Source organism: Muntiacus reevesi, chromosome 5 (assembly GCF_963930625.1).
Source record: "Muntiacus reevesi chromosome 5, mMunRee1.1, whole genome shotgun sequence".
Classification (NCBI taxonomy): domain Eukaryota; kingdom Metazoa; phylum Chordata; class Mammalia; order Artiodactyla; family Cervidae; genus Muntiacus; species Muntiacus reevesi.
This window is the reverse complement of record NC_089253.1, coordinates 39,455,650-39,468,148: the sequence shown is the minus strand read 5'-3', so window position 1 is coordinate 39,468,148 and position 12,499 is coordinate 39,455,650. Positions and strand designations below refer to the sequence as shown.

The following is a 12,499-nucleotide window of genomic DNA, read 5'->3' as shown; positions in this document are numbered from 1 at the left end:
CTCTAGACTCAGAGGTTTGACAAACTTTCAGACTCACCAAAAGTAAATGACAGAGGTCTCAAATAAACAAAATGAGAAAGGAGAGAAATAATAATAACCGATGCCATAGAAATACAGATGGGAAAAAAAATCCAACCAGAATTGAATACTATGAACAAATACATGCCAACAAATTGGACAACTTAGAAAAAATAAACAAAGTTCTAGAAACATACTGCCTGCCAAAAATAAGTCAAGATGAAACAGACAATTTGAACAAACCAATCACTATGTGTGAAGTAGGGTCTGTATTTTTTTTTTAATCCCTGACAAAAAAGGTCCAGGACTGAACAGCTTCACTGAGGAATTCTACCAAACATATAAAGAAAAAATTAAACCTTTTTTTCCTCAAAACTTTACCAGAAAATGAAGATGAAGTAACACTCCCAACTTCATTCTACAAGACTGCTCTTATTACCCTGATACCAAAAGCAGACAACACAAGAGACAAAAGAAAATCACATGCTCACATCTTTGATGAATATAGATGCAAAAATCCTCAACAAAAAAAATATTACCAAGCTAAATCCAACAGTATATAAAAAGGATCATTTACCATGATCAAATTGAATTTATTTCAGGGTCACAAGAAAGACAAAAAAAATCACAATTACCTCAATGGACCAAGAAGACACATTTGACAAAATTCAACATTCATTCATTATAAAAACTTTCATCAAAGTGGTTATAGCAGGAACATAACTCAACCTAATAAAGGCTTCTTAACAAAACCACCTACAGCCAATGTAACACTCAAAGGTAAAATGTTGAAAGACTTCTGGTAAATTCAGGAACAAGAAAAGGATGCCTGCTTTCACCACTTCTATTAAACAAAATACTGAAGGTCATGTGCGCAGCAATCAGACAAGGAAAAGAACTAAAATGTATCCAAATGGGAAGGGAAGAGATAAAACTATCACTATTTGTAGATGACATGATACTCTACAGAAAACCCTAAAGTCACCACCAACAAACTGTTAGAGGTAATGAATGAAGTTCGCAAGGCTATAGGACACAAGATTAATACAGAGACCTATTGCATTTCCATGCACTTAATGGAATATCTGAAAGAAAAGATAAACAAAAAACTATCATGTTGAAAATTGTATCGAGATGCAAATAAAATGAAAAGTGGAAGTGTTAGTCACTCAGTCACCTCCGATCCTTTGCCACCCCATGGACTGTAGCCTGCCAGGCTCCTCTGTCCATGGGATTCTCCAGGCAAGAGTACCGGAGTGGGTTGCCATGCCCTCCTCTAGGGGATCTTCCCAACCCAGGGATCAAATCTAGGTCTCATATATGGCAGGTGGATTCTTTACCCAGTGAGTCACCTGGGAAGCCTAATCTATATGCGAAAGTCACTCAGTCCTGTCCAACTCTTTGCCACTCCATGGAATAGTCTATGGAATTCTCCAGGCCAGAATATTGGAGTGGGTAGCCATTCCCTTCTATAGGGCATCTTCCCAACCCAGGGATTGAACCCAGGTTTCCTGCATTGCAGGTGAATTCTTTACCAGCTGAACCACCAGGGAAGCCCAAGAATACTGGAGTGGGTAGCCTATTCCTTCTCCAGCAGATCTTCCTGACCCAGGAATCAAACCGGGGTCTCCTGAATTGCAGGTGGATTCTCTACCTGCTGAGCTACCAGGGAAGCCCCATTCTATGTGTTTCTATAGCTTATTTTTTTCACTGTTGAATAAATGAAATGTATGTACATTGTTAGCTTAACTGGTGAAGCCCAACAAGATTGTTTCAAGTTTTTATTTGTCTGTTTGTTCTTTTTTTTTTTTCTCCATCTATTTTTATTAGTTGGAGTCTAATTACTTTACAATATTGTAGTGGGTTTTGTCATACATTGACATGAGTCAGCCATGGATTTACATGTGTTCCCCGTCCCGATCCCCCCTCCAACCTCCCTCTCCACCCGATTCCTCTGGGTCTTCCCAGTGCACCAGTCCCAAGCACTTGTCTCATGCATCCAGCTTGGGCTGGTGATCTGTTTCACCATAGATAATATACATGTTTCGATGCTGTTCTCTCAAAACATCCCACCCTCACCTTCTCCCACAGAGTCCAAAATTCTGTTCTGTACATCTGTGTCTCTTTTTCTGTTTTGCATATAGGGTTATTGTTACCATCTTTCTAAATTCCATATATATGTGTTAGTATACTGTATTGGTCTTTATCTTTCTGGCTTACTTCACTCTGTATAATGGGCTCCAGTTTCATCCATCTCATTAGAACTGATTCAAATGAATTCTTTTTAATGGCTGAGTAATATTCCATGGTGTATATGTACCACAGCTTCCTTATCCATTCATCTGCTGATGGGCATCTAGGTGGCTTCCATGTCTTGGCTATTATAAACAGTGCTGCAATGAACATTTGGGTGCACGTGTCTCTTTCAGATCTGGTTTCCTCAGTGTGTATGCCCAGAAGTGGGATTGCTGGGTCATATGGTAGTTCTATTCCAGTTTTTTAAGAAATCTCCACACTGTTCTCCATAGCGGCTGTACTAGTTTGCATTCCCACCAACAGTGTAAGAGGGTTCCCTTTTCTCCACACCCTCTCCAGCATTTATTGCTTGTAGACTTTTGGATAGCAGCCATCCTGACTGGCATGTAATGGTACCACATTGTGGTTTTGATTTGCATTTCTCTGATAACGAGTGATGTTGAGCATCTTTTCATGTGTTTGTTAGTCATCTGTATGTCTTCTTTGGAGAAATGTCTGTTTAGTTCTTTGGCCCATTTTTTGATTGGGTCATTTATTTTCCTGGAATTGATGATGGACATAAAAAATTGTATAAAGTTAAGATAACGGGCTTCCCAGGTGGCGCTAGAGATAAAGAACCCCCCGACCACTGCAGGAGATGGAGGAGATGCAGGTTCGGTCCCTAGGATGGAAAGATCCCCTAGAGAAGGGCAAGACACCCACTCCAGTATTCTTGGTTGGGAAATCCCAGGGACAGAGAAGCCTGGCGGGTTATACTCCATGGGGTCGCAAAGAATCAGACATGACTGAAGTGACTTAGCTCATATACAAAAGATATACAGTGGGGGCTTCCCTGGTGGCTTAGCGGTGAAGAATCTGCCGCCAATGCAGGAGACTGGTGGGTTCGATCCCTGGGTAGGGAAGACCCTCTGGAGAAGAAAATGGCAACCAACTCAGGTATTCTTGCCTGGGAAATCCATGACAGAGTGGCCTGGTGGGCTATATAGTCCATGAGGTTGCAAAGAGTTGGACATGACTGAGCAACTAAACAACAACAAGATAAACAGCAGTGCTGATTTGACACATTTGTATACTTCAATATAATTATCATAGTGTCAGCTAAACACCGTAATCACCCCACAAAATTATCATTTCTTTTTGTGTGGAGAATAATTAAGATCCAGACTAATAACTTTTGAAATTTGCAATATAGTATTGTTGACTATGGACTTTCCTGGTAGCTCAGATGGGAAAGAATCTGCCTGCAATGCGGGAGACCCAGGATTGATCCCTGGTTTGGGAAGATCACGTGGAGAAGGAAGTGGCAACCCACTCCAGCGTTCTTGCCAGGAGACTCATGGACAGAGGAGCCTGGCAAGCTACAGTCCATGGGATTGCAAAGTGCCAGACACGACTGAGCAACTAACACACACACACATACACAAACACACACATACACACACCTACATTGTTGACTATAATCACAAATTATGCATTACATCTCATCTACTAGTTGCAAATTTGTACCATTAAACATTTCCCCAATTCCCCAGTCTCCCAGCTCCTGATAACTACCATCCTACTTATACCATCTTACACAGATTTGACTTTTTTACATTTGACGTCTAGCTTATTTACAGTATCTATTATTCTCTGATTTATCTTACTTAGCATAGTGCTGTCAAGGTCTATTCATGTTTTCACAAATAATACTTCTATTTTTCTCATGACTGAATAATATCCCATTGTTTAAACTTACACTATGTTTTCAACCATTCACTTTCAGATGGACACTCACGTTGCTTCTTGGTTATTGTAAAAAAATAATCATGGGAGTACAAATATCTTTTCATTTTCCTGTTTTCATTCCTTTTGCATATAAAATAAGAAATAGGATTGCTGGATTATATGCTATTAAAAACTTTTGTGGAATTTTTACACTGTTTTCCATAGTGACTGCACCAATTCATATTAGCACCAAGTATTGCCTTTACTCCACATATTAACGTCCCTGGTGGCTCAGTGGTAAAGAATCTGCCTGCAATGCAGGAGAGGAAGGCTTGATCCTTAGGTCGACAAGATCCCCTGGAGAAGGAAATGGCAACGCACTCCAGTATTCTTGCCTGGAAAATTCCAAGGACAGAGGATCCTGGCAAGATGTAGCTCATGGCATCACAAAAGTGTCGGACAAGACTCAGCAACTAAATAACAACCATAACCACATACTCTCCAACACTTATTATCTCTTGTCTTCTTGATGCTAGCTGTCAATGAAAAATTAATCAATAGTCAATCCAAAGGAGAAATAGAGAATTTTATTTGAACCAGCCTGAGGATTGTAATCCAGGAGACAGCCTTTCAGAAAACTCTGAGGACTGTTCTATTTGTTAGAAGCTGAAGACATACACGTCATACATATTTTTGAGACAAAGAAACTTTCATCACAAATGATGCACTGACATTTTGCATTAAGTTCACCAAAGATACATAGTCCAATTCTGCACACAGCAAGCAAGCAGCAGGTTGCCATTACTTGTTACAGTTGAGTCAACAGTCTCATCCTTCAGGAGCTCTGATTAATGTATAATGCAGATACACATTGCACATGAAGGAGGGATCGGTATGAGCAGGGAATATGTCATGCTTAAAGTTTCTTGTCCTGCTTTAAAGTATAAATTCTATTCCATCATAGCCATTCTAAGAGGTGTGAGGCGATTCTCCATTGTAGTTTTGATTTTCCTTTCCATGATGATCAGTGATGTTGAGCAACTGTCCAAAATCTGATGGCCATTTGTATGTCTTCTTTAGGAAAATGTCTATTAGGGTTCTTTCTCTATTTTTAAATTGGGTTACTTGGTATTTTGTTATTGAATTGTAGGAGTTACTTATAAATTTTGGATATTAACCCTTTTTCAGATATCTAACTTGGCAGTATTTTCAAATCCATACTATGTAATACTTTATGGCAATAAAAAGGGATACAAACAAAAACAGGTATGAATCTCAAGTACAATATACCAAGCAAATGTCGATACAAAAAAACGTATAAATCTGTAATAAACTTATGTGATGTTCTAGGAGAAACATAGTTAACACCTAGTGAAATACACAGTGGAAGAAGATTGAAGGCTAAGGGGCAATTCTGACTGAGGAATGAGCACAAAAGTAATTTCTGGGTGATGGAATTAACCTCCCTGTTGATTGGATTGCGTTTGACCCTGGTATATGAATTTATACAAATACACTGAATTTTGGCCTTGGGAGTTGTACTTTTTACGCTGTGTAAATTATACCATAAATAAGGGAACCATAGACAACAGCAAGGTAAGACAGTAGCAGGCAGAGCTCACCTGGGGTCACAGAGTCAGACACGACAAATAACAATAACAACAGGCCCTCTCAGCCCCTGGCCCTCCGGGCTTGTGATTGGAGTGGCAGCTCTGAAGATCTCTGAATTGCCTTCACGGTCATTCTTCCATGACCTTGAAGAATAGCTTTGCTTCTGTTGAGATGGCTGATCCATAACAATTTCCTTATCAAGCAGTCACTTGGTCATCCCCTTATAATATTTTAAATTATGTATGCTTACTTTTTAAAAACATGAACATAAAAAATCACAAAGAAAGAGTAATCACTTGAAATTTGACCACTTAAAGTTCACCATTGTTACCATTTCAATGAATGTATTTCCAAAAAGAACATAATTTTCTATTTGCCAGTGATTTATGACATCAAAAGTATCATGCACTAAGTTTACAGATATATTGGTGTCTGCTTCTGGATTTCTTTTGATGTCCAGTTGCTTATGCCATAATGCTCTGACTTTTGAAAATTTATTTAGAGTTCATCACATGGTGCTCCTTACATGAACCTGCCATGGTATTCCTCTGTCTCTGGATCATCTTGTCTATTAATGATTTATTGATAAATTTGAAACTTTTTTGACTCCTTCCCCCCAAAATGGGATTGTTCATGGAATTACATATTCTCATTTATTATATGTTTAATTACCAATTAATGCAATAATTGTAAATGAGATGTATTTCTCAAGTGTATTTTCTTGCCATTTTGTAGATATAAAGGAGAGATCTACTCCTGGAGACATTTTTTCTGCATGTTTTTTTCTTCCTCACCAGCAAGGCCATGAAGAGCCTTAACATTTTGTCACTTTTGTGTAAGAATCTTTTTCATTTATTTTTCTTGAGAATCTTTGCCTGAAAAACCAAAGGAGAAACAACAAATTAACCAACCGATCAGAAAATAAGAATAGACATTATGAAAGAGAAGAAATAAGTTTGGATGCTCTCCTTGTACAAGTGCAAACTGATCCCTAAGCATCAGCTCCTTTCATTGTTGCTGTTGAGTCACTAAGTCACAGATTCCTTACTGCTGAATCAGGGTGTCTCAGTGGTGGCTCAGTGGTAAAGAACTCTCCTGCCAATGCAAGAGACACGGGTTTGATCCCAGGGTCAGAAGTATCCCCTGGAGAAGGGAATGGCAGTCCACTCCAATACTCTTGCCTGAGAAATTCCATGAACAGAGGAGCCTTATGGGCTACAGTCCATGGGGTCCCAAAAGAATCAGACATGACTTGGTGACTGAATGACACCAACTGGGCAGGCACAAAGAAGCACTTGAAAGTGCTACTCTTTGGTCTTTTTGGATTCTCACCTTGTCGTTTGGATCTCTGGCCAATGACACCTCTGATAAGTCAAGAACTGGGTTAAAAATCTAAAGGAATTCCCCACTTGTTATAGGTTCAATTATGTACCTTCCAAAGTATATATATTGAAGTCTTAACCATCTACCGCAGAATATGCAATTATCATATTTGAGAACAGGGTTCTTGCTGATTAATTAAGATGAGGTCAAACTGGAGTAGAAAGAGCCCCTGATCCAATATGATGGTGTTCTTATAAAAAGGGGGAACTTGAGACATAGAGACATGCCAGGGGGATGTGATGTGAAGATTGGAGCTATTTTCCACTAGCCAAGGAACTACCAGAATCCAGGATAGACCTGGAACAGACCCTTCTCTAGAGCCTTCAGAGGATGTAGAGTCCTGCCAACAACTTGAGCTCAGACTTTCAGCCACCTGAAATTTGAGACAGTAAATTTATTTTGCTTAAGTCACTCAGTTTGTCAGATTCTACTGTAGAAGCCCTATGAAACTAAGACACAATGTTATAGTTTTAAAATGCCTTTTCCAGTTTCTTATTATCCTCAATCTTTGCATAACTTCTGGCAGCAAAACTGACTGAATCTTACAGCCACATGCAAACAAATAACTTTTTTTTACTACCTTTCCACAGAAAGTCCTTAACTAAATGTGATTTTCCCAACAATGCTCCTTCACTGGTCATCCCATTTCTTTCCCCTCTATCCCAAGCTCTTATGGATCTGAGGATCATGATCCCAATATGAATGTGTGTTTCTCATGAGGACAGGTAGTATGTAAAATCATAACAGAGCTAATTATCATCACGTCAGCACTAAAACTACCAATGAGAACAGGGCAGAGGGGATCTCTGCAGTCCAGACTAGAATTCACAATGGATGGAAATGACCTTGCCTCTCATGAAGATAATGGCCCAAGATGGGAGTATCCCAGGCAAGGATCTGCCTCCTGAGTGATCTGAGGGACTCATGTGGTGTGTTGCCTTTCTCACCCACAGATCCAAAGCACGCAGTCCCTCCCAGGGGATGGAGAAGGTTTACTCACTTATTTTCCACATCCTGGATGGTGTCAGGAATGGGCAGAGTTTTGGTTTCAGGTAGGAGAAGAATGAGAAGGCCAGCAACGATGGGAAAAGCTCCATAGATGATCCAGGGCAGGGTGGGTAGATACACCACTAGGGTCATCAAGAGGGGAGCCAGGGTTGCCCCACACCTACTAACTAGCGTATCTAATCCTACAGCTTTTGCCCTGAAGGAGTAAATGACATGATGCAGCAATTCAGTAAATGTCTGCACGTAAAATTTGTGAGATATTATTCTGACTGGGTTATGAAGTGCAACAAAACACAATTACTATATTCATAGTCATGAACTTGGTGATAAACCCTTGTTATTGAGATTTGCTCCCTGGTTTTCTAGCTGTCTTCGTCAAAGTGCATTGATACATTTTCATCATTTTATATGGAATGTTACACATTGCACCTATAGTAGTAATAAGAGAGCCAAAAGATTAATGAGAAGATACGTTGAATTACTGCTCAGAACAATACAAAAACAAAGTCAGGTTTTTCAATTAACTTTGGCTATAGTTGCTATTGATATATTATTACTATTACAAATGATTAATTTATAACTTAAAGATCTTATTGTGTTCATTCCTGAAATAAGCATCAGTTATACTGGAAAGTCATACTTTGGGTCCTGGCAGAGCGTCCATAAACTCTTACCTGAGGAGAGTGGGGATGAGTTCAGCAGAGTGGACAGAAAGAGCAGACCCAGACGCAGCAACACAGCCAATTCCCACACTTGCCAAGGCCACACGCAGGGTCTGCATTTCTGGAGACAGGAAGACCAGCAACATTAAGGAATCTGGGCTGGAGGAACTGGCATCCACCAAATTTACTCAGGAAAAAAAGAAAACTATGGCTTATTGATAGGTTTGAAATATACCATAGAATATATATATCTACATATGTTGATAAACTGAGAAATGTAAAATCATCAAGATATGTGGTAAAATTACACAAAACTATCCAGATTAACTGCAACAAATCCATCTGCATACCTGAGATTTGCAAGAAAAAAAAAAAAAAAGGAAAGAGTGTGGCAGAAATTTGCTTTCACTAATTTGGCCCAGTACTTGCAATATCCTTATTGTTGAAGTTAAGACTGTGACATGGACGATTACTGAGTCTAATGTTTAGCTCCAGTCTTGAGAAGTTTACAATTAAAGTGCAGGTTTTAAAGTGACTGGTCATCCTGGTTTTTCTGGGAATTTGAAGATTGTGATAATGTGAGGTTTTCATTGATAAAATCAGAGAAGTCCCAGGTAAACCCAAATAAGTCAATCAACCTAGTGTAGATACAGCATTGCCTTGGGGTAAGTATGACACCAGAGAGTAACAAGACAGTACTGCTCTATTAGTGGACAGACTGAGGAGAAGCTAGATCTACATCAATGTTAGACATGAAGAACCTAAAATCGAAGCCTCTAGTTGGGAAAAATTGTCAGAATTAGGGAACAATTAAGAAAATTTAGGGGAATCAGTTTTCTGCACAGGATAAAAAGAAACGTAGTTATAACTGGATAATATTGAAAAGAACTCCTTGGTAAAGCAGTATTATTAATGCATTATTGATGATCTTCTGAGGAGCAATAAAAATACCTATCTGTAATGCTGTGAGTCACATTTGTGCATTGGAGACAGTGAAGCAAATCGCCCACAAACTTTCTCCTAATTATTACATATCATTATTCTATTAACTTATAAAGTAATCTGATAGGAAATGGACAAGGATTTTTCTCAGCTTCAATTCTTGTTTCTACTTCACCCTCTTTCCCCCAATTGAAAAAGAGGGTTCTTTTTTCATTTCCTGGGAGACTGTCTTCAGCAAGAACTATAGTCATAGTGACTCAAGCTCACAGTCATATGCAGATACATAGAAATGGGGAAGTAGACCAGTCATCAAAGATGGTAATGAAGAGCCCAAACAGAGGGTGTGGCCATAGTATGCTCTCATGTGGGATATAATTGCAAGGCCTCATCCCTCTCTACTTGTTATTTAATGTGTGAATGGGAAAACCACAAGTGAATGATTGCTGTCCTAGAGAGACTACCTGGAATGAATGGGATCATTTTCCAGACATTTCCACTATATGATGAAAGTAAATATATATTTGAGCTGCCCCTTACTGACCTTTAGCTCTTTTCTCAAAAACTTAGCAGAATTTTCCATCAGTTTGGTTTGGGGGAATATTTAACCTTTCATTAGGACCTTTTTTACTCCTGGCTTCAGACAAATATGACCAAACAAACCTTGAAGAATGAGAAAAAGACCCTTCCTTTCCCCAAAGTCCAGTCTTCTCTCACCTTGGGGCACAAATGTGTTGACCAAAATGGAAATCCCCACCAGGAACATGAGAAACATCTGGGTTGGTCGACGGCCCATGTGATTCAGGGGTAAAACAGCAAGACTTCGGACTGAGATAGTGAGAGCTCCAAAGATTACCTGGAACAGGAAAATATTGCTCCCAAAGTGCTGTAGATTCATAAAGATGCCAAAATAGGGTATTGTGGTTGAAAATCTGTAGTGAAAAAAAAAAAAAGAAAGAAAGACGTAAGCCATAAGACTTACAGCAAAGGTACTATAATTGGTGATTATATTCACCCAGGCAGCCAATGATCAACGTTAAACAATAAAGGCCCTCTCTGACTTGTGTAATTCTTCATTTTAAGGTGAAAAGTCACCATAAAAATTACATGGCTGTATATGAAAATAACACTTTTTCTGACATTCTTTTGTCTGATTTATTAAACACAAATATGACAGCAACAGGAAACATAACGTGACTCAGTCTCCAAACAGGATGGTATATAATATTTGACAATAGAAGCATTAATAGTAAAACTTAGAAATGAGGGAAATAATTTCTTTTTGAGGGTTGTCTATATGCTGTGAGTCCCCTCTCTCCTCGCCCAATCCCAATACTGCAAAGAATTTCTATTTTCTCAACTAGTGGTTGAAACTGGAAAATACTGTCTGTGTCCCCTTGACTTGACAGCATAGTGTCCTGGGGATTAACACAGTTCTATGAGATTTAAAGTCCTGATTTTTTAGGGCTAAGAGACTGTGTAAGAATACAGGAAAGCAAACTCACACCAACAGTAATATTAGAAATGGAATCAAAGGATCTCACTTCAGATTTTACCCAGAAAACATTTAAAGGAAAGAAGCCCACTTTAATGATCTACTATACCTAGAGAGAGCTAGACTTAGTACAACTGCTGCTGCTGCTAAGCCAGTTCAACTGTGTCCAACTCTGTGCGACCCCATAGATGGCAGCCCACCAGGCTCCCCTGTCCCTGGGATTCTCCAGGCAAAAACACTGGAGTGGGTTGCCATTTCCTTCTCCAATGCATGAAAGTGAAAAGTGAAAGTGATGTCGCTCAGTCGTGTCCAACTCTTAGTGACCCCATGGACCACAGCCTACCAGACTCCTCCATCTATGGGATTTTCCAGGCAAGAGTGGGTTGCCATTTCCAGGCAACTGGCGTGGGTTGCCATTGCCTTCTCCTAGACTTAGACATTAAAATAGAAGAAACATCACAGATCACGGTATTCCAAGAAAGGTGTCTGATGACTGTCATCTTTACTTTTTCCTTCCACTCTGATTTTCTAGGGTTTAGAAACACAAGTCTATGTCCTAGTGAATATGGAAAAGTAGAAAATGCATGTATTGTGAACTTAGTTGCTCAGTCATGTCAGACTCTGTGCAAGCCCATGGACTGTAGCCCACCAGGCTCCTCTGTCCTGGGGATTATCCAGGCATGAACACTGGAGAGGGTTGCCATGCCCTCTTCCAGGGGATCTTCCCAACCCAGGTCTCCCATATTGCAGGCAGATTCTTTACCATCTGAGCCACCAGGAAAGCCCCCCAAAAATGGGAGGCACTAATTTCCATGTGAGTATTACTTGGTGTGTTTTCCTTATCTTCTATCTCCCATTTAGTGCCTCAGTGCTTCTTCATTATGAAAAAGCATAATGAAGTTAAATGCAGAAATGATCTGCTAGGATATGCCTGGGAAGAGATCAATTATGAAATGCAATAGTCACTTACTTAAGCTTGTCAGTGAGTCTATGTTGTCCTGTTTGCTTCTTGTGCATGAGTATTCAGTATTCAAAAATTAAGAATTATGTTTAAAATTTCTCCTCCTGACTCTACCAAAGTAAGTACTTATATCCCCTCAAGAGATAATGACCAAAATCTCCTTACAGAAGCCCTTGTGCTAACACACAAATAAAATGTATCCAAATTGGAAACCAATAAAAGTCCACCAACATTGAAGTACATAAAGAAATTGTAGTGTATTCATCTAATGAAAACTGAAGCACTAGGGAGGAGAACCACCCAATGTTACATGCAGCAGAATGGGTGAATCTTCAGGAATGAGCATGAGAAAAGTGGGCCTGTCACAGAATCCTCGTATCATTTACATTATGTGAAGGTCAGGATCAGGCAAGACTCTTCTGCAGTGAAAGAGATTAGGGCAGTTGGACAGGTGAGGGC

At 39.5% G+C, this 12,499-nt stretch overlaps 1 protein-coding gene across 2 annotated transcripts in view; it reads right to left on the bottom strand.

Moving 5' to 3' along the window:
- Positions 1-4,561: 4,561 nt before the first annotated feature.
- LOC136169665 (solute carrier family 22 member 10-like) overlaps positions 4,562-12,499 on the bottom strand; it is a 38,081-nt gene continuing 30,143 nt past the window's right edge. Inside the window, exons 8-11 of one of the 2 annotated variants that reach the window (XM_065937576.1) lie at positions 10,302-10,516; positions 8,658-8,766; positions 7,976-8,179; positions 4,562-6,467 (exon numbers count right to left, since the gene is read on the bottom strand). In XM_065937576.1, coding sequence (XP_065793648.1) covers positions 6,407-6,467; positions 7,976-8,179; positions 8,658-8,766; positions 10,302-10,516 — 589 coding nt within the window. In that variant the 3' untranslated portion in view covers positions 4,562-6,406. The remainder of the gene's footprint in view (positions 6,468-7,975; positions 8,180-8,657; positions 8,767-10,301; positions 10,517-12,499) is intronic. The other variant, XM_065937577.1, reaches the window with a different exon arrangement.